Source organism: Trachurus trachurus, assembly GCF_905171665.1.
Source record: "Trachurus trachurus genome assembly, chromosome: 8".
Taxonomy (NCBI): domain Eukaryota; kingdom Metazoa; phylum Chordata; class Actinopteri; order Carangiformes; family Carangidae; genus Trachurus; species Trachurus trachurus.
Window position 1 is genome coordinate 1176276 of NC_139905.1, and position 23332 is coordinate 1199607.

At 43.2% G+C, this 23332-nt stretch overlaps 2 protein-coding genes across 2 annotated transcripts in view; both read right to left on the reverse strand.

Moving 5' to 3' along the window:
• Positions 1-1610: 1610 nt before the first annotated feature.
• Positions 1611-16747, reverse strand: btr30 (bloodthirsty-related gene family, member 30; the record flags this gene model as incomplete). The annotated part of the gene is made up of 12 exons (XM_083976507.1): positions 1611-1817; positions 3685-3840; positions 5822-5997; positions 8698-8724; positions 8810-8836; positions 10038-10127; positions 10213-10387; positions 11657-11890; positions 12779-12874; positions 12969-13073; positions 15449-15922; positions 16640-16747. The coding sequence occupies 12 exons, from the start codon at positions 16745-16747 to the stop codon at positions 1611-1613; spliced, it is 1875 nt and encodes a 624-aa protein (XP_083832633.1).
• A 5700-nt stretch (positions 16748-22447) lies between these two features.
• The window catches only part of LOC310989771 (NLR family CARD domain-containing protein 3-like), a gene marked incomplete at both ends in the record, with an annotated part of 65370 nt that continues 64485 nt past the window's right edge, over positions 22448-23332 (reverse strand). Inside the window, 2 exons of the mRNA XM_083976919.1 lie at positions 22448-22457; positions 22938-23111. Of these exons, the coding sequence (XP_083833045.1) occupies positions 22448-22457; positions 22938-23111 (184 nt within the window). The remainder of the gene's footprint in view (positions 22458-22937; positions 23112-23332) is intronic.

Genomic DNA, 23332 nt, shown 5'->3' on the forward strand with positions numbered 1-23332 from the left:
CTCAAGTCTTTGCTCTCAAGTCCAAGTAGAGTCTCAAGTCTTTGCTCTCAAGTCCAAGTAGAGTCTCAAGTCTTTGGCATCAAGTCCAAGTAGAGTCTCAAGTCTTTGCTCTCAAGTCCAAGTAGAGTCTCAAGTCTTTGGCATCAAGTCCAAGTAGAGTCTCAAGTCTTTGCTCTCAAGTCCAAGTAGAGTCTCAAGTCTTTGGCATCAAGTCCCAAGCGAGTCCAAGTCTTTTTTTGATTTGATCAAGCAAGTCTTAAGTCATCAAAACTTGGACTTGGGAGTCCAAGTCAAGTCTCAAGTCCCGAGTCCAAGTCCCCACCTCACAAACATTCACCTTACTTCTGCTTTAAGTCTTGATTCTTCTCCCTCAGAGGTGAACACAGTGACTCATTAACATGTGCAGTGACTGTTTAAACCAGTTAAGTCCCAGCTGTTCCCTGAAGGGCCGCTTGGCTGCAGGTTTTTGTTCCAACCACTGACTGAGATCAGTTTAAATGAGTCCAGTCTGGAGCTGCTGCTGCTGCTTGGTGGGAAAGAGAATCTGCATCCTACCTCTACTCAGAGTCAGGATTTATTTCAATAGTTTTGACTTGTCGAAGATAAACTGACAACGTTTCACATCAAACTTCTGGTTTTTATTCAGTATTTCATAACTTTGCAACAGCCTCCATAATGTTTATAAATCCAGACATTTCAACACAACGTTTTATTTTTGACATTTACATGTTTCATCTATAAATACCAAATCTAAACATCTGACACAGGTTCAGTGTTTCATTCATAAAATATAATGACGGGTCACAGACAGGCGAGTCAACACGCTCATTCTGATTGGCCGATGCATCTTGTTTTACTTCACAATAAAAACATCTGAATATCTAAATAATAATAATAACTCATCACATGTTCCAGTCCAGGATCAAGTTCCTCTCTCTGCTTCTGATTCTCTAATTAAAGGGATAGTTCACCCAAAATTGAAATCATCTACTCATTATCTCCTCCCCCTCATGTGGACTAAGGGCTGGGAGAAGTTTCAGAGTCCTCCGTGGCTTCTCTGAGTTACAGGGGGTCTCGGTGTAGCAGTGCATGTCCATATGACGGTTGCTAATGGATACCAACTGTCTTCGTAACAAAAAGACACACCAAAAAACATCCAAATACGTCCAAATTTGACGGACCAGGAAGAGAAGCTTCTGCTACAAAACAAGCTTGAAAAATAGACTTGTTTAATTTTTTTCGGGACAATTTCTCATGTCGGGGCCATTACAGACGAGCAGCATGGAGGTATTTGGATGTTTTTTGGTGTGTCTTTTTGTTATGAAGACAGTTGGTATCCATTTGCAACCGTCATATGGACATGCACTGCTACGCCGAGACCCCCTGTAACTCAGAGAAGCCACGGAGGACTCTGAAACTTCTCCCAGCCCTTAGTCCACATGAGGGCGAGGAGATAATGGGGGAAATTGGAATTTTGGGTGAACTATCCCATCCCTTTAAATTAATAATGAGACGTCAGTGGGTTTTTTTTACTCTTCCTTTGATTTCCCATCATTCACTGCTGCTGTTTCTGTCTCTGCTGGTCTGTGCTGGTCTCAGGCCAGGTGGTCTCAGGCCAGGTGGTGCTGTGTGGTGACGAGGACCAGCGGGACCTCTTTGTCCCCCGTCCCCAGCAGAGGGAACATCCTCTCGGTGAACTCGGCGGCGGCGGTGAAGCTGTAGATCTCCGATCCAGACTTGGCGTTGTAGAAGGACACCTGTCCCTCCTCCACGTCCAGGAACACGCCCACCTGACGCAGCCGCTGAGGACTCTTCAGCTGCAGGACGCACACACACACGCACACGCACACAAAGACATACACATACACACACAGACTTTAGATCACGTTAAAGTGTTGTGTTCAGTTCAGACGGAACTGAACTCTCAAATATCGCTAAAAGGTTTTTACGCTCTCATGAGGTGGTTTTCCAGACGTATCGATATAAACCTGTATCGCAAAAGTGTAATGGAAACACTTTTTTCACTTTTCTACACGTCAGCGGAGTTGTGTGTGTCCACGCTGTGCTGGTTTATGTGACTTGAGGGGACGAATGAACCACATGTTTGCTGTCATGCATTGCTGACCTGCTGGGTATTGTTTCTCATTAAATTAGAAAACTTTCCTATCATTCCCCTTTTCCGTGCTGGTTGAAGGAGATTGGCTCAACGCTCCACCCCCCCCTGCACCGACATGTCTCCTTTAGTCACATAAACCAACCCGGGGGTGGACACAACCACCGTATATTGTCAGCACCTCATTGTTGTTGTCTCTTAAGCCGCGTTTCCACTACATGGTACTATTATTACTATGGTATTTGTGTAGTCTAAACTGTCAAAAACAAGGGCTCTGTCCCTTTAAATGCAAATGAGCCACTGCTCACCAGGCCCCGCCCCCTCTACAGGTATCTGTACTACTACACAGGTAGGGGCGGGGTTATGCTAATTAGAAAACTGATGACATCATTGTCAGACAGCTGAGGGAACATTTTGGGTCCAGAAGACAAACAGCAGATAAATGTTAAAGAGCCTCAGAGAGAGGTGTTATATTATATATGATATATAATGTATATCTGTGGTGCCTGCTTGGAGTCTCTGGTCCAAAATGACTTTCTCTTCATGGAGACAATAAAGACTCATCTTATCTTATTAAATAATAGGCTATGTCTCCTTTAAAACTGCAGTTGGTAACAATTATTCAGTCATATTTGCTGGAACTGTCACTATATTCTGATAGTTGGACATTAAATGGGTAATTTAGGACAAAATCCAACTCCTCTGGCTCCACCTACAGCCTGGAATCGTATTTGCCGAAACCCACCACAACCACCAGTCAGGGAGAGGGAGCAGGAGGAGCAGCCAATCACAGTTCTTGGCTACATGTCGTAGTAAACTGACGAAAGTGAAAATAAACTCCGCGACTTGCTTCGGAAATTTCAAGATGATAACACCGGCAGAGGTTCATAAAGGGACCTGACGGTGTCTTGTCTTGAAATTTCCGACCAAGTCGTGGAGTTTACTTTCACTTTCATCAATTTACCAATTGGAGCTTTAAAGCTTTAAAGGGATAGTTCACCCAAAATTGAAATTTCAAATCGGCGTAGCAGTGCATGTCCATATGACGTTTTTCAATGGATACCAACTGTTCTTCGTAACAAAAAGACACACCAAAAAACATCCAAATACCTCCATGCTGCTCGTATGTAATGTCCATCTTGTATTGAAGCCCTGAAATGCTAATTTGACGAACTGGGAAGAGGAGCTTCTGCTACAAACAAGCTTGAAATATAGACTTATGTAATTATTTTCGGGACAATTTCTCATTTCGGGGCTTCAATACAAGAGGGACATTACATACGAGCAGCATGGAGGTATCTGGATGTTTTTTGGTGTGTCTTTTTGTTACCAAGACAGTTGGTATCCATTTGCAACCGTTATATGGACATGCACTGCTACGCCGAGACCCCCTGTAACTCAGAGAAGCCACAGAGGACTCTGAAACTTCTCCCAGCCCTTAGTCCACATGAGGGGGAGGAGATAATGAGGGAAATTTCAATTTTTGCGTGTTCAATCTGCAATAAGACCTTTCATCTGGAAACCGTCAGCATTTCCAGGTGAGTATTGATAATAGATTGTGTGTGTCTGACCTTGGTGAGGGGCGGGGCCGTCAGCGCCCTCAGCTGGCTGCCACTCCACCAGACGGCGTAGTAGCCGTTAGCTGGACTCATGTCGAACAGACCCTTCCTCTGAGCCGACTCGCTGACCACGCCCACCTTCCAGTCCTTGTTCTCCCCCACACACACCTGCACAGGCCACACACACACACACACACCTGAGCACGCACAACGTTGTGTGTGTATCTGTTTTCAATTCAAATTCAAAACAACTTTATTAATCCCACAAGGGGCGATTCATTTTGAGCAGCAGGTTGTGGTGGTTTATAATAGCCTACATGGCCCACAATAAATAGACAATACAACACACATCAGATAACATGGAGCTTGGAATGGATAATAATATATAAAATAAAATAAAAAAGCTTTTAAGAAATAAAGAATAAAATAAAATGTAAAAAAAAAACCTATGATATGGACGAAATACATATTATGGAACAACTGACTTATAAAATAAGGACTCAAGAGGATCAATACTGCCGGAAGTGGGAGAAATGGACTGAATACATAAAAACGACAGGACAAGGACCATCACATTGACATTGAAAAATGATCAAACTGTAGAAGCATGGTGATCCAACATGTTCTTTTTCACATTTTATTTTATTTTATTTTTATTTGTTTGTATTGTTGTTGTATAATGTTTATGCAATGCTAAAGAAAAACAATAAAAAGAAAGTGTAAAAAAAAAACAAAAAAAAACCTATGAGTCTGAGTGCAGAGGAATGAATGATTTAGAGAAGCGGTTTGTTTTACACATAGGAAGGGCATAACGGCCTGAAGGCAACAGAGAGGATTCACCCACTAGGACTGGACTGGGGGGGCTGAAACACTTTCTGCTCTTTGGAGGATTTGCTGGTTGCAGTAGGAACTTAAATCTCTTAGTTTCACTCTGGTTAATCTTAGAGCAGGACTCAACGATACTGGTCAGGCTGTTTCTGTCTTTAACCGAGAGACAATGAAACCGACAAATAAAGGAAAAACACTTAACGCTCTCAATAAATGACTGATTGATAAAAACTACAGAGTATAACAGGTCCGACAGAGAAAGAATTTAGTTTCCTGAGAAGATGAATTCTCTGTTGTCCGATCGCTTCACTAGAAAATCTGTGTTTACATCAAATTTGAGATGGTCGTCAAAAAAGGTCCCCGAGTATTTATATGATGAGACAATTTCAACTTTTTTGTTACCGTAAAACACCAAATAAAGGCCCGGGCGTTTATTTGCTTAAATCGCTCAAATCAACAGGCGTTTATTAGAGACCTGCGTTTATTTGGGACCTGCGTTTATTAATAGTGTGTCCGTGGCGGCAGGCTGCGGTGGAACGATACGTGTTTCTGAAGACATTATACGGGCGGGGCGGACTCGTTCTCTGTCTCGCTGACCTCCGTGGTCCTGGCCCGCACAGGTACCAGGAGACCGAGACCCCCGGTCATCCGCCACAAGCTGCAAGAGCCCCGCGGACGCCCAGTCTCTCCACTCCTCTTTCTCACTTCAGCACCTGTGTTGGCTCGCTCCTCTGTCCTTCTAACCCTTTTTGAGGGAATGAAGTATAGCTTATAATAATGCAACGTATAGCCTAAACACACGTATGAGAACAGAACAGTAAATTGTCTACTTTTAGAAGGAGTAATAAGTCATTTAAATGAGGAGTAGTGAGCCGAGCCGACACGGTGCAGCCCAGGACAGGTGCTGAAGGTCGGATGAGAGGAGAGGACAGACCGAGCAGCAGCAACCAGCCCAGAGCGTCTCGTCGGTCCTCGGCCGACTTTAATGTCTTGAGACACTTTCAATCTGTTTAAGGTCATTTGTTTGTATTTAGGGAGGCTATATTTGCATAGAATATTTTTGGCAACCAGAAAAACAATGTTTGACCCGGCGTTTATTTGGGATGGGCGTTTAATACAAAAAATATTTTGCTACACCCGGCGGCTAATTGGGACTCGGCCATTATTTGAAGTTTTCCGGTAAATAGTCTGATGCACTCAGTAGGAATTTCCTTCTTACGTCTAAAATCAATGATCAATTCATTGTCTGTGTGTGTGTTGTAATGTGTGTGTGTGTACCTCCCAGTAGTGTGTGTGTGTGTGTGTGTGTGTGTGTGTGTACCTCCCAGTAGTGCCTCCCTGAGTTGAATCCCTCCTTGGCGCTGACACAGGACCAGACGTCGAAGCGGTGCGAGCTGTTCCTGTAGAACTGCAGCTTCTCTCCTCTCTTCACCTGCTTCCTGTCCTCCGACAGGATGAGGAAGGGATACGCCGTCACCGGGTTCAGCGTCACGTCCTCTACACACACACACACACATACATACACATACACACACACATACAGTTAAGGTCAAAATTATTAGCCCCCATGTAACTTTTTAACATTTCCCTAAAATAATGCCCAATGTTAGCAATATTCATAAAATTTTATTTAGTAAATCATTCATCAATGATATGACCCCATTTTGGTACACTTTGGAATGTGAAATAAATATTCAAGATTTATTTATGAACAATTTGGTAAAAATTGAGATGGTCAAAATTATTAGCCCTCTATGGGATTTTTTGCTTGCTTTTTCTGCTAACTCGGTTTGAAACCACACCTGAGCAGTCAAAAAACACAAGATTTCCAAAACTTTGGAGCGCAAAATAATCAGAGATGTCAACAAGAAACCCTGGACCTCTGCAAAGACGATTGTTGCTGAACTGGCTTCATCTGGACATGATGTTTCATGCAAGACTGTTGTGAGGGCTCTTCATCGTGGTGCATGCCCAAACAGCTCATGTGTAGTTTCATCAGACCAAAGCACAGACTTCCAAAACTCACCCTAATGTTTCAAATTGTCTCTGGCAAAGTTCAGTCCGACTTTGATGTGCTGCCGTGAGAGCAAAGGGGTTTTTCTTGGACGATGACCATTAAGTCCACCACGATGAAGAGCCCTCACAACAGTCTTGCATGAAACATCATGTCCAGATGAAGCCAGTTCAGCAACAATCGTCTTTGCAGAGGTCCAGGGTTTCTTGTTGACATCTCTGATTATTTTGCGCTCCAAAGTTTTGGAAATCTTGTGTTTTTTGACTGCTCAGGTGTGGTTTCAAACCGAGTTAGCAGAAAAAGCAAGCAAAAAATCCCATAGAGGGCTAATAATTTTGACCATCTCAATTTTGACCAAATTGTTCATAAATAAATCTCGAATATTTATTTCACATTCCAAAGTGTACCAAAATGGGGTCATATCATTGATGAATGATTTACTAAATAAAATTTTATGAATATTGCTAACATTGGGCATTATTTTAGGGAAATGTTAAAAAGTTGCATGGGGGCTAATAATTTTGACCTTAACTGTACACACACGCTATAGCATTTAGCTAAGTTTCTTATCAATAAAGGTAATCCAGCTCATTTTGGACCCAAAAATAGAACTAATTGTAACAGAATGTTTTTCACCATGCATCATTTCTATGAGGTGTCCAGAACAACATACTAAAAGTCCTAAGGAATCCTAGTTGGGGAAATATGTTTAATTTGCATCATTATTTACTGTATAAAGTCTATGGTGCCGATAAGGTCCCATAGACGAATGGTAGGAGTTAAGGAAGAAAAGAAGCCTATTCGGGTGTATTTTGGGCATACAGTATTACATTAGTGTTTTGCTCATTTGCATATTCAAATTCATTTTCCAAGAAACTTGTAATACAAAAAATGTTACTTTTCATGTCTACTTTCATTGTGTAAAGTTTCATTGTGATAGGAGTAAAGGAAAAAAACAGCCCCACTGAGGTGTATTGTATTGGCACCATAGACTTTATAGTCCAGGCAAAATAGCGTTTTACGACAGACTAATTGTAACAGAATGTTTTTCACCATAAATCATTTCTATGAGGTGTCCAGAACAACATACTAAAAGTCCTAAGAAATCCTAGTTGAAGAAATATGTTTAATTCTCATCATTATTTAAGTCTATGGTCCCATAGACGAATGGTAGGAGTAAAGGAAGAAAAGAAGCCTATTCGGGTGTATTTTGGGCATACCGTATTACATTAGTGTTTTGCTCATTTGCATATTAAAATTCATTTTCCAAGAAACTTGTAATACAAAAAATGTTACTTTTCATGTCTACTTTCATTGTGGTAGGAGTAAAGGGAAAAAAAATAGCCCCATTTGGGTGTATTGTTGTCAGCACCATAGACTTTATACAGTAAATAATTATGAGAATTAAACATATTTCCCCAACTAGGATTTCTTAGGACTTTTAGTATGTTGTTCTAGACACCTCAGAGAAATTATGTCTGGTGGTGAAAAACATTCTGTTACAATTAGTCTGTCGGAAAACGCTATTTTGCCTGGACTAAGGAGGAAGAAAGGAATTAAAACTTGGACTCTGAGTTGTGAAAAATGAATTTAACGGCGTCAAACTGAGAAGTTACAGGTCAGTGGAAAAAAAGGAACTGAACTGTAACAAAAGTTATTTGTCTGTGTTTGTCGATCATGTGACATTAGAGACAGAGTTGTTGTTTTAGAGGGAAATGCAGCCGGAACTACATTCCAGACACGGCTGCTGCTGGGCGGAGGGATTTCAGAAGAGAAAGTAGTTCAGAGTATTTGCTTCATGTGTCGTAATGTTACGTAATGATTATCTCATAGCGTGGTGAATGTGCAGCTCACAACTTGTCCACCAGAGCGTTGTGGAGTTGTTGGATTGTGTATTTGATGAGTTTCATCAATGAGGGAAACCAAGAAATCCCATAATGAGCCTCCGTAGCGTAGCTCTGAGCAGCTCACGGCTCTGCTCCGCCGTTCTAAAAACAGCTTGCACCGACAATTAAAGGTAACGAACCTACTGCTATGACTATAGGGGTTATGGTGATGGGCCAGTTTGACTAAATGTTGAACTATCCCTTTAACAACAATAATGACAGTGATCGATGACATAATCACAGCAGTTGATTGACAGGTTTGATTGACAGAGATGATGAAATAAAAGTCAGACTCACCCATGTACACTCGAGCTTTTTTATGTCCTGTAACAGAAGAAACAGGTTTTTACCACCGTCCCTGAACACATCACCTGTGTTGATAATAATAAGAGACAGAACAGAAACACACCTGAGGCTCCTTTGATCTTCTTCAGGTCTGGAGAGAGACAGGAAACCACAGTCAGGCCCTTTCACATTAAAAGCTCAAACAATAGGCGCGTTTACATGGACACAAATATTTAGAATAAAGGGCTTGTCATGTAAACACGTCAATTGGAAGATTCTGATCGGATTCGGCTCGATCCGAAAGAAATTCTGTTCGGATCGAGAGGGGTGGTTTATGCCGATTGTTATTCCGAACGAAGTCCATGTAAACACTTATTCCGATCGTTACGTCTTTTCCCACTAGCGCGACACGGCTGTACACAGTTCTACTCATTTTTTTTTTTATATTTATTTATACCGCTTTGGTTCAGAGAATTCACCTTACAAAACAACAATACATAAGTGGGGTTTTTTTCCCCCTCCCATCCCTCCCGATCTCTCCCCCACAAACGAAACTACCAAACAAATTTACAAAACAAACAAAGAGATAAATAAATAAAAAAGAAAAGTTCTACTCATTTTGCCTATTCATTTTTGCTTTTACACACTCTAATGTGACGCCCGACAGGAATCAAACCCGCTAAGTTTGTTGTTTTAGGGAAATTAGACAGCTCTGCATGTCCAAATCCTGTTATTCTGAATAAAGCTCGGTGCATGTGTACGCACGTCATGATCAGATTATTTGATTCTTCGCCCATGTAAACAGTGGATTCGGATTTTCCTATCCCTCAAATTTTTAATCTGGTTAAGAAATTTTGCGCATGTAAACACAGCTACTGTAAATAATAGGGGTGGGAGAAAAAAACGATTCACATAAATATCGCGATATCTTTTTTTTTTTAAATCGATATCTTTTTTCAAAAATCGAATTTTTTTTTTATTCTTTATTTTTTTTTTTTTTTTCAATTTTTTTTTAATATTGTGCAATGTGCATTTGTTAGCCTTTTTTACATACAGAGAGTACAGGTTTTGAAAAGGGTTATAAGGGTATAAAGTTCACTTTATAATGGAGTATGTTAATTTCTAGGCTCCTACAGTGTTTGTGTGCAGATAAATGACTAAAAATCGAGAGAATCGGCAATATCGTAGAATCGCAATTTAAATCGAATCGCCATCCAAAAAATAGAAGAATCGAATCGGGAGAAAAGCATATCGTCCCAGCCCTAGTAAATAAGAACTTGTTCTTAATTGATTCTGGTTAAATAAAGGTTAAATAAAAAATAAAAAGTATTATTACAAGACAGTGATCTCACCTCTCAGAGACCAGTGACTCTTCCTCAGGTTGGCGCTGCTTCCTCTCAGACTCATCATGCTCTCTGCTGCCACGAGGTCACCGGACGAGACTGATGAGACAGGTAGAGACAGACAGGTGAGGACAGACAGGTGAAGACAGACAGGTAGAGACAGGTGAGACAGGTGAGGACTTACAGGAGCTCCTGGAGCCTCTGGACCGTCCGTCCTCCATCCTGATGTCGTCCATCTTGTCCTTCACCTCCGTCAGAGAGTTCTTCACGTCTCCCATCTCGAAGTGGAGGGAGAAGTCTGAGTCCTCGTCCGCGTCGCTCTGCTCGTCGGCCAGAGGCGCCGCCGCGTCCTCGAAGCTCTGAGGGACCAATCAGAACACCCCATGGTTTAAGCCCCGCCCACTGAGGGAACCAACCAACCAGAACACCTGATGGTTTAAGCCCCGCCCACTGAGGGAACCAACCAACCAGAACACCCGATGGTTTAAGCCCCGCCCACTGAGGGAACCAACCAGAACACCCGATGGTTTAAGCCCCGCCCACTGAGGGAACCAACCAACCAGAACACCCCATGGTTTAAGCCCCGCCCACTGAGGGAACCAACCAACCAGAACACCTGATGGTTTAAGCCCCGCCCACTGAGGGAACCAACCAACCAGAACACCCGATGGTTTAAGCCCCGCCCACTGAGGGAACCAACCAGAACACCCGATGGTTTAAGCCCCGCCCACTGAGGGAACCAACCAATCACAACACCCGATGGTTTACAGTGATGGCAAGTAACGAAGTACAAATACTTCGTTACTGTACTTAAAGGACAATTCCAGGCGAATTCACCTCAGGCTGTATGTTCCTAACATTTTAGGTCTAACAGAAGGAATCTGAAGATTTTCAGTTTAATGTCTCCTGTTTTGCGGTAGTTGTGTCTGTCCCCGCGTCGCCACGGCAGCGATGAATGGGAGCGGATTGAAGTTGTGCTGCTTAGGCTGTTTCCATCCCTCAAAGCCACAGACAGCGTCAGATGGAGACTCAAACATGCAGCCAGAAGTTTATTTACTTCAACAAGCCGACATGTTTGTAAAACTAGATCTAATTCAAAGTCTGGCGGAGTCTCGCGCGAGACCCAGTTGCCGTGCGCGGTGCATTCGGGCGCAGTCGGAAAGCTCCCGTTTGTGTCATAAACACAGGAATATCAACTCTTTACTTGCTTGAAGTTAAATAAACTTCTGGGTTCATGTTTGAGTCTCCATCTGACGCTGTCTGTGGCTTTGAGGGATGGAAACAGCCTAAACAGCAGAACTTCAATCTGCTCCCATTCATCGCTGCCGTGGCGACGCGGGGACAGACACAACTACCGCAAAACAGGAGGAGACATTAAACTGAAAACCTTCAGATTCCTTCTGTTAGACCTAAAATGTTAGGAACATACAGCCTGAGGTGAATTCGCCTGGAATTGTCCTTTAAGACTATAAACTCGTGAAAAGACTTTTTAATACTTTTTAAGGGTCTTAATTTTCCCAAAATTGATTTATCACCTTTTAATACTTTTCAAGACCCCGCGGATACCCTGATGTAACATTAGACTCCACCACTGGTTGCTAGGTAACATCAGACCAGTGGCCTCTCACCTGCAGGAAGCCGATGTGGTCCTGGCTGACGGCCTGCGCCTCCAGCTCGATCCTCCGGTCCGTCAGCTCGCTAAGCTCCGCCTCCAGACGGCCCGCCAGCCCCTCCCCCCTGGACATCACGGCGTCCAGCTGGCTCTGCATCCGGCCCACCACCTCGGTCCGGATGCGGTCCAGCGAGGCCGACACGTCGTCCAGCAGCTGCTCCACCTCGCCGCGCTCCCGGTCCCCGTAGCTCTGGAACACAGCCGGCCGCGGTCACGTGATCGCACCGTTCACTATGACATCATCACTCATTTAACCCAGTTCTGGTCCAACTATATATTTATTTCTGTGTCAATTTTATTCATATAGCACATTAAAACAAAAACCAACATGTTAAAGGGATAGTTCAACATTTAGTCAAATTGGTCCATCACCATAATCCCTATAGTCATAGCAGTAGGTTCGTTACCTTTAATTGTCGGTGCAAGCTGTTTTTAGAACGGCGGAGCAGAGCCGTGAGCTATTCAGAGCTACGCTACGGAGGCTCATTATGGGATTTCTTGGTTTCAAACTCATCAAACTCATCAAATGCACAATCCAACAACTCCACAACGCTCTGGTGGACAAGTTGTGAGCTGCATATTCACCACGCTATGAGATAATAACACAACGTTACCACACAGAGTTGTTGTAGAGGGAAATACAGAGACTGATGATGAAAAACTGTCCCTGAAGGCAACGTGCATCAGTGGTTTTGCATGAATTTCCCTCTAAAACAACTCTGTGTGGTAACGTTGTGTTATTATCTCATAGCGTGGTGAATGTGCAGCTCACAACTTGTCCACCAGAGCGTTGTGGAGTTGTTGGATTGTGTATTTGATGAGTTTGATGAGTTAGAAACCAAGAAATCCCATAATGAGCCTCCGTAGCGTAGCTCTGAGCAGCTCACGGCTCTGCTCCGCCGTTCTAAAAACAGCTTGCACCGACAATTAAAGGCAACGAACCTACTGCTATGACTATAGGGATTATGGTGATGGGCCAGTTTGACTAAATGTTGAACTATCCCTTTAACTGGCCGAGCGCACAGGGAGATTTGACGTTGTGTGTGTATAAGAGTGTGTGTGTGTGTGTGTGTCTGACCTTGACTCCGCCCAGTTTCCTCTTCAGCTCAAACAGGAACGTCTCTTTCCCTTTGATGCGGTTCAGGATCTCCTGCTCCGTCCTCGCCACCTGTTTCTGCACGCACAGGTGAACACGGGCTCGTCTCATTGGCCGACGCTCCCAGTGACATCATCATCATCATCATTGTGTAGCTACTACGACCTTTTACCTGTTTGCTGACTCTCTCCGTCTGGACCGAGACCGTTTTGTGTGTCCGGTGTTCCTCCAGGACGCAGATGGCACAGATGCAACTCTGGCACGTCCGACAGTACACCTGCACAGTGAACGCAACGTATACACACGGTGAACGTAACGTACACACACTGAAGCCCAAAACGATTCATACCCTGTCAAATACAAGGAATTTCTTCTTTTTTTTCCCAGTATTTCAACTTTATTTAAAGGGGAATTTCCGTTTTGTACAATCTGGACCTTATTTCTAGCATAAAATCCGATCATTTCCTCACCCAGATAACTTTGGTGCCACAGACAGCGTCAGATGGAGACTCAAACATGCAGCCAGAAGTTTATTTACTTCAACAAGCCGACATGTTTGTAAAACTAGATCTAATTCAAAGTCTGGCGGAGTCGAGACCCAAGTTACCGCTCGGTGTGTTCAGGTGCAGTGGGAAGCTCCCGTTTGTGTCATAAACACAGGAATATCAACTCTGGACTTGCTTCAAGTAACTTTACTCAAAGGATAATTTACTGTTTTTTACAATCTGGACCTTATTTCTAGCATAAAATCCGATCATTTCCTCCCCCAGATAACTTTGGTGTCATTCCAAGTGGTTGTGATGAAATGAGCTCCAGCCGAGAGGCGCGTATATCCGTATAATGGAGTCTACAGGGTCTAAATAACACATTATCTGCAGAGAAACTCCTTCATTTCACCAATATTTAGTTGTGATAGGCTAGTGCTATTCCCCTCTGAGTCCGGGGTTAGCTGTTATCAACATCCGGGGTCTGTAGGTTGACCTGCTGACCTCTGACCTGGATGATGTCATCTCTGAGCGCTGCCCGGTAGGTCAAGCTAACCCCGGACTCAGAGGGGAATAGCACTAGCTCATTTCATCACAACCACTTGTAATGACACCAAAGTTATCTGGGGGAGGAAATGATCGGAGTTTATGATAGAGATAAGGTCCAGGTTGTAAAAAACGGTTATTATCCTTTGAGTAAAGTTACACTGTTAAGCGCAGTTACACTGATGCTTAACACATCAATGTTGATGAGTGTGCATTGTCCCAACTCAGTAAATAAATGAATGAAAATGAAATGGAAAAAGAAAACATTGTGATGGTTAGTTCCAGTGAGTTCACAACCACAGGATTCCATTTAAGACACTAACTGTTGTAAGAACAGAGAGTAGATAGATAAATAAAACAGTTTAAAAGAATAAAAGTTATAGTCCAGCTCAAAAGTGCTCTAGTGCACCATAACTTTTATTCTTTTAAACTGTTTCATTTATCTATGTATTATTAATTATTAATGTTGATTCTGTGGTGGTTTTTTTATTGTGTGAATGAGCAGCTGTAAATTTTCTACGGGATCAATAAAGTTGAATCTATCTATCTATCTATCTATCTATCTATCTATCTATCTATCTATCTATCTATCTATCTATCTATCTATCTATCTATCTATCTATCCATCTATCCTTCCATCAATCCATCTATTCATCTATCCATCCATCTATTCATCTATCCATCCATCTATTCATCTACCCATCCATCTATCTATCCATCCATCTATTCATCTATCCTTCCATCAATCCATTTATCCATCTATCCATCCATCTATCCATCCATCTATTCATCTACCCATCCATCTATCTATCCATCCATCTATTCATCTATCCATCCATCTATTCATCTATCCTTCCATCAATCCATTTATCCATCTATTCATCTATCCATCCATCTATCTATCCATCCATCTATTCATCTACCCATCCATCTATCTATCCATTCATCTATTCATCTATCATCCATCCATCTATCTATCTATCTATCTATCTATCTATCTATCTATCTATCTATCTATCTATCTATCTATCTATCTATCTATCTATCTATCTATCTATCTATCTATCTATCTATCTATCTATCTATCCATCCATCCATCCATCCATCTATCTATCCATCCATCTATCTATCCATCTATCTATCCATCCATTTATTCATCTATCCATCCATCTATCTATCCATTCATCTATTCATCTATCATCCATCTATCTATCTATCTATCTATCTATCTATCTATCTATCTATCTATCTATCTATCTATCTATCTATCTATCTATCTATCTATCTATCTATCTATCTATCTATCTATCTATCTATCCATCCATCCATCCATCTATCTATCCATCCATCTATCTATCCATCTATCTATCCATCAATTTATTCATCTATCTATCCATCTATTCATTTATCTATCCATCTATTCATCTATCCATCCATCTATTCATCCATCCATCCATCCATCTATCTATCCATCCATCTATTCATCCATCCATCCATCCATCTATCCATCCATCTATCCATCCATCTTTCTATCTATCTATCCTACATGACAGTGAGTCAGGAAAGGAGCTTGTGACTGTGACATCACAGCAGCAGCGTGCGGTGTGCAGTGTGCTCTGACCTCCAGCAGGCGGCGGTGTTGGCAGCAGGTTCGACCCCTCAGCGCGTCCCGCGGCTCCATCAGCGGGTGTTTGGCGTAGAAGGCCGTGGTCTGGTGCGGCTGCACGTGCTCGCCGCAGTACGAGGCGGTGCAGGTGAGACAGGAGCTGACGGCCGGACGCTTCACGCCCGTGCAGACGTCGCACCACACCACGTCCTCCCCCGCTGCCGCCGCCGCCGCCGCCGCCGCCTCGCCCGCCGCCATCGACAGGAACGGGTTGGTGCTCACGCTGGTCGCCATGGCGCCCTCTGCCGTGCCCGTCCCGTTCCTGACGGGCACGGGGAGCCCGGCGGCGGCGTAGCGAGCTAGCTTGTACTTGTCCGTGATCACAGCGAAGACTTTGTTGACGCTGAGGCGAGGACGTTCGTCAAACTGGCGCTTGCAGAGAGGACAGGTGCAGACGGCGCTGGACGCCCAGTAGCCGCCGATACACGCCTGGACAGGAGACAGAAGACGGATTTTAGTTTCACATCCACGTGGCGTCTGTTTATCCACCACTTTCAGGAGAACGACGCTGGGTGTCGCCATGACACTCCATTCATTGCATTTTAGATTAACGTTAGCTGGGCTAACCGTTAGCTGTTAGCCGTTAGCAGTGTCTTAAATAACTCAATAAACGCTCCATGAACAAATATTTTTTCCAGCGGATATCTGAGTTCCAACATGACTGAGCTAACTGGAGTAGTTTCATGTCGTGTCCCACAACGGGAGCGTTTTAACAGCTAGTAGGTGTTAGCTTAGCTGCTGTTAGCTGTCAGCAGCAGCAAAGATAACAACTACGACAACCATGACTAATTACAAAAACGTGCACACAGAAATAGTAATGTTTGTTCAATAATTCGTTTTATAGACTTAACAAACATCAGATTTAGTCAGAACGGTTTTGGCAGCCCGGAGCCCCTACATTTGGTGCCTACACCGGTGGCTAACGCTACCAGTTAGCCGCTAACACTACCAGTTAGCCGCTCGCTAGAATGCTACTAAAACCCACTTCCGTTGTGGTGTGACGCAATGGATCATGGGAAAATAAAGTGGTGGATATTAGATCAAAGCAGCCGGTTTTTTACATGTGAGACTATTTGTTGCGTTCGAGTGTAACGCTGGGACACGGGCAGCGTGTGAGTGATGTCACGGTCGGCATGGGGACGTCACCTGGCAGAAGTTGTGTCCACACGGAGTGGAGACGGGTTCGTCGAACAGGTCCAGGCAGATGGAGCAGGTCAACTCCTGCTCCGAGAACAGGTCTGGAGCCTCCGCCATCGTCCTACGGCCACAGACAGGACTTTACACAGCGTCTATATATATGTCTATATATATATATATATAAAGAGCTTTATTTCACAGACTCCAAGTCCAACAATTGACACAAACAAAGAAACATAGACAAGCAATATAGACAGCACACAGTCTGTCCACACACAAACTAAAAACAGTACAGTTGTTCAGACCAGTATTTCCAAAACATGGAAGTTTATAGTGTCACTCTGAGTTGGCTCAGTCAGAGACATTAGTTATAATTCCATTTTTTGATTGATACAGTCTGCAGATAAATTTATAAATACAATTTCTTAGCAAAGCATTGAACGTGGGGACATTACAGGACACAAACAAACGGCTGGCACTTTCCCACCGTGGAAACTACTTCAGCAAGATACGAAGGGCGTCATTATACACAACCTTGATCTTATTCATCTTACCTTGACTATAATTGCACCAGAGGTGTGCTGTATATAGGCTAGTGGTGTACAGCTCTAAAGAGAGCAGTGGTCAGTGATCAGTAGCCTACCAATGATTTTCTGAGCCAGATTGACTGTTCTGGTCAGAGATTTCTGGTCCTGAACAGTGAGGTTACTGAACCAAACTGTGGACAAAGTAAAGTAAAGTAAAGTAAGAATACTTTCTATTATGCACCTATAAAAGTTACAGTAATCAAGATCTGACAGTTAGAAGTAACATTTTTCATCTTACGAAGGAAGAAAAGTCGTTGCATGGATCTTTTGACAATAATACTGGTGTTCAGGTGCCAGCTGAGATTGTTTGTAATAGTGACACTAAGGAATGTGAAACTTTCAACCATCTCAACCTCTGTGTTGTTTACAATGAGAGGGAGATGGGGTGGTTTATTCCTGTGGAAGTCAATTAGAATCTCCTTCGTTTTGGAAGCATTTAAAATAAGGTTGTTCATCTCCTTATTCTCCCGTAGGACAGGCATTAATATAAGCATCATGCTTCTGCCTGTGCCTTTTCAGTCACTATTTTGTCGATAATGTTTTGTGTCGATAAGGTTATTGTGTGATGCGACTGAATAAATAATTTCAATTCAATTCAAATCTCACTCCATTTAACTAGGTTCTGTACCTCGGCTCTGTAGAGCCACTCATCGTTACAATTTATTAGGTGAGGACAGAAATTATTTGGGACTAAACATAACTTGACTGATACTCCTGAATTAACCATGGGGGGCATTGGGCCTAACTTTTAGAACTGGTATAAAGCAGGAATTTACCATATTCATGACCTTTGGGATAGGGGAAAATTTAAAACATTTGAATCATTACAGGCTACATACAAACTACAAACAAAAGAATTTTACAAATACCTCCAGGTCAGACTCTGTGTATACTAAAATGGATACGCTCAATCATCCAGATGACTTTAACTCGTTAGAAAAGACTCTTTTAGATAGTCTTAAACAAGGTCACTTTGTCTCCAAATTTTACTCCAAATTGCAATATTTGAAAACAGACGGATTATCATTCCTACGGAAACTATGGGAGACCCAGTTGAAAACAACGATAGACGGTGAAATATGGGAGGAAATCTTAATATCCATATGTAACAGATTCAGAGAAACGCAATATAATATCTTACAAAATGTTTATATATCTCCATATATGTATAGTAAATATACAGCAGGGGCCTCTCCAAACTGTCCAAAATGTAAGAGTATATTAGGGACAAGATTTCACTGCCTCTGGGAATGGGAGAAGATTCAATGGTTTTGGCAAACTGTATGTTCTGAGGTTAGTGTGATAAATAAACAGCAGCTATACAGCCTATTACAATACTGTATTGTGTTTATTGGGATATATCCCTGAATCAATAAGATCACATAAGAACACGGTACACTTTTTGCTTCTGTTGGGCTGAAAGGCTGTTATGACCAGATGGGTAGGAGATGAACCTCCTTCAATACATCTGTGGAAGTCTTTGATATCAGACTATATTTCTCTGTAAAGACTAAGATTTCGTATCAACGGTCAGAACGACGTCTTTACAGCAAAGTTTGACAAAGTGTTAAAGTACCTAGGAACTCAGAATGCAACTGCCTGAAATGTTAAGACCTAACAAGGACCTTTGAGATCATTGCTGTGGAATATATTCTGGATTTGCTACATACTGTAGGGTTACTATCTATAATCTGTAGGCTATGCACTGTACTGGACTGTTATCATTTTGAAAATGTTCAATAAAAATAATTTTCAAAAAAAGACAGGTGAGGACAGACAGGTGAGGGGACAGACAGGTGTCTCTACCTGTGGTGTGCAGCTTCCTGTGTGAGATCGGCTGATAACTCTGTACAGGTGAGGACAGGTAAAAGGGGGCGGAGCCAACGTCACCTGTACAAAACAAAACACAACACAACAGAGGAACTGAATGAGACAAACACAGGTTTTACAGCTGAAGCTCAGTGGTTTCTGACCGACCAATCAGCTCTGTTGTTCAACTGAAACCGTCCAATCACAGCGTCTCAAGTGGGAAAAAAAAGAACCCTTCACAATAAAGGGACATCAGAGAGAAGACAGGACAACTTCATCTTCCTTTGACACTGAGCTGCTTCCTGATTGGCTTAGCACCTGTGTCCACTGATGCTAAGCTAGGCCAGGCTAGGCTAGGCTAAGCTAGGCTAGGCTAGGCTAGGCTAACCATGTGCTGCTGCAGACAGGAGCCTGATCTACCTGTGGAGCTCCGACCAATCACTGCTCAGCTGCTCTGACACAAACAGGTGAAGCTGAAACCAAACACAGTGAAACTAAACCGACACAAACCAACAACAACAGGAAGTGGAGAACGGGTTCAAGTCTCCTCCAACATGAAGAGGGTTTAAAGTTAGAAAGCAGCTGAAGTGAGAGCAGAGCAGCAGCAGCAGCTCCTTACCTTCCTGCTGGTCCAGCTGTCAACACACTGATCCTGAAACTCAGGTTAGAGGCGGCCTGTGACGTCACGGTGGGCGGGGCCTCGCTCTGTGACGTCACGGTGGGCGGGGCCTCGCGGCAGAAAGTGGCCAGGTGGGTTTAGGTGGTTTGTTCACTGCTGACAGAGTACTCCACCCCAGTACTTGAGTAAGAGTACAAATACTACTGGTCAAAATGTACTCTGTTACAAGTAAAAGTATCTCAGTCCACATGTTACTCCTTTCATAAGTAAAAGAATGTTATATCAAAATGTAAAAAAGAAAAAAACAAAAGAAAAAGATTCTGATATGATCTGATTATGAAAAGATTTTATTCTGTGGGTAATGGGGGCGGGACTAGATCAGCTTTGGCTTCTCCCGCTTTCCCTTTCGGCCATGTGTATTGTATTATTTGAACTAAGATGAAGTGTGATGATGATGATTTAAATTGACATGCCCGAAATAAACAAATTGATTGACTCCAGTAAGAGTAAAAAAGTACTTGCTTTTAAAGGTACTTTAAGTCAAAGTCAGAGTCAGAGTAAATGTCTTATTGTCCACATCAATGAATGACTCTAATAGTTAGTAAATGAATGTCAGGAGCTTTGAACTCTTGTTAGTGAGAATGAACTCTTTGCTGCTCAGCTGCACTGATGTGCTGCTTTTAGGGGTTAGGGTTTCCTTCACAGACAAACACAGCTGCTGTCCAATAGGAGTTTAGACAAAGACCTGAAAGTAACCAGTACTTTTCAGCCTTCCTACTAATTAACTCCAGTAAAAGTACTAATATTTGTCTTGGAAATGTATTCAAGTAAGAGTAATAAGTACCAAAGAAATCTAATACTCAAGTAAAGTACAAATCCTCTGGATATGTAGCTACAAGTACAGTAGCCTACTCTAGTAAATGTACTCTGTTACTGTCCACCACTGCTCACACAGAAACCAGCCGGTCTAAACCTGCTCACACAGAAACCAGCCGGTCTAAACCTGCTCACACAGAAACCAACCGACCAATCAACAACCAGCTTCATGTTTCTGTCTGTTTTCATTTCAACGTTAATGAACAAAACTAAACTTTCATTCCTCCATGTCGCGGTTTCTTCTTCTCCGTTTGGTTTTTATTCAGATTAAACTGATTCAGTGTCAGTTTGTTGCTCGGATCAATATTCAGATTTTTATTTGATTGATTTAAAAACCAAAGTGAAGACGAAGTGAGAGCTGAAAACCTCAGAGTGAGTGTTTGTCATAGTTTAGCTGAGGACGAACTGGCCCGAGCACATTCCTCTGTGTGTGTGTGTGTGTGTGTGTGTGTGTGTGTGTGTGTGTGTGTGTGTGTGTGTGTGTGTGTGTTTGTGTGTGGTGAATCCTGTTGGGTGAGGTCTGGCCTGTGATTGGCTGCTTCTTCCTGTCACTTCCTGTCTCTTATTGAATAATTCTGACGACATTAAAACTGCTGAGTCACTGTAAAACACTCAGTCAGTCATAGATTCTAACTTCACTTTAACGGTGAATTCAGTTTTTAAAGTCGTGACTAAAAATGAAAACATTTTGATTTTAAAGTAAAAATAAAATAAATGTTTAAAGTTGAAATAATAAAGTTTGGTTTTAATCAGAAGCTGTAACGTTACAGCTCAGAGACGATGTAATCATGATGACATCACAACCAGTTTTAAAAAGACAAACTCATTTTTATTTCAAACTTTCAAACAGGAAGTCACTTTAATGAGACGGTGATGTCACAACTGACTGATGATGTCACAGCTTCATTAACCTGCGAGGAAGAGGAGGAGGAGGAGGAAGAGGATGAGGAAGAGGAGGAGGAAGAGGAGGAGGAGGAGGAGGAGGAGGAGGAAGAGGAGGAGAAGGAGGAGGAAGAAGAGGAGGAAGAGGAGGAGGAGGAGGAGGAGGAAGAAGAGGAAGAGGAGGAAGAGGAGGAGGAGGAAGAAGAGGAAGAGGAGGAAGAGGAGGAGGAGGAAGAGGAAGAAGAGGAGGAAGAGGAGGAGGAGGATGAAGAGGAGGAGGAGGAGGAAGAGGAGGAGGAGGAGGAGGAAGAGGAGGAGGAGGAGGAGGAGGAGGAGGAAGAAGAGGAAGAGGAGGAAGAGGAGGAGGAGGAAGAAGAGGAAGAGGAGGAAGAGGAGGAGGAGGAAGAGGAAGAAGAGGAGGAAGAGGAGGAGGAGGAAGAAGAGGAAGAGGAGGAAGAGGAGGAGGAGGAAGAGGAAGAAGAGGAGGAAGAGGAGGAGGAGTAGGAGGAAGAAGAGGAGGAGGAAGAGGAAGATGAGGAGGAGGAGGAAGAAGAGGAGGGGGAGGAGGAAGAGGAGGAGAAGGAGGAGGAGGAACAGGAGGAAAAGGAGGAGGGGGAGGAAGAGGAAGAGGAGGAGGAACAGGAGGAAAAGGAGGAGGGGGAGGAGGACGAAGAGGAGGAGGAGGAGGAGGAAGAGCAGGAGGAGGAAAAGGAGGAGAAGGAGGAAGAGGAAGAAGAGGAGGAAGAGAAGGATGAAGAAGAGGAGGAAGAGGAGGAGGAAGAAGAGGAGGAGATGGAGGAAGAAGAAGAGGAGGAAGAGGAGGAGGAGGAGGAGGAGGAAGAAGAGGAGGAGGAAGAGAAGGAGGAGGAAGAAGAGGAGGAGGAGGAGCAGAGAGTGACTAGAGGATCAGATGAGTCCAGAGACAGTGATGATCTCTGTCAGGTCCAGAACACACAGGGAGGATGGTGGACTGGACTCTGAGAGAGACAGTGGAGCTGCTCTCAGGTCAGTGAGGGAGGTTCAGGACTAGAGGAGAGGAGGAGTTTAGTCCCATCTGAGAAGAGAAGCAGAGGACAGAGGTGATGGATCAGCGATTGTCTCTCTGCTCTGATTGGCTGACTGTTGTCTTTCTCTCTGCTCTGATTGGCTGACTGTTGTCTCTCTCTCTGCTCTGATTGGCTGACTGTTGTCTCTCTCTCTGCTCTGATTGGCTGACTGTTGTCTCTCTCTCTGCTCTGATTGGCTGACTGTTGTCTCTCTGCTCTGATTGGCTGACTGTTGTCTCTCTCTCTGCTCTGATTGGCTGACTGTTGTCTCTCTGCTCTGATTGGCTGACTGTTGTCTCTCTGCTCTGATTGGCTGACTGTTGTCTCTCTCTGCTCTGATTGGCTGACTGTTGTCTCTCTGCTCTGATTGGCTGACTGTTGTCTCTCTCTCTGCTCTGATTGGCTGACTGTTTTCTCTGTTATTGTCTCACTGACTTTAGTCCAATAGTGCTGAAAGCAGCACAGACTGACTCCGCCCCCCTACTGACCTCACAGTCTCCAGTCTACAGTCTGGACTCTTCACTAGATCAAACAGATCCTTCACGTCTGAAGACTTCAGGTCGTTTCTGCGCAGGTCCAGTTCTCTCAGGTGGGAGGGGTTGGACTTCAGAGCTGAGACCAGAGAAGAACAGCTGATCTCTGACAAACTGCAGTACACCAATCTGAACAAAGAATAAAAGAAGAAGATTAATTCATTGATGATCAGAAAGAAGAGTTTTGCTGCAAATATTCAACAACCACTATTTCAGATGTCATTCATCAATTCAATCAAAGTCAAAGATTCAAGTTCTGAGTGAAGATCAATCAGGTTCAGTTGTGGATCAAAGATCTCAGATCTACAACAGTAACAGTCAGTGAACTCACATCAGAGTCTCCAGTCTAC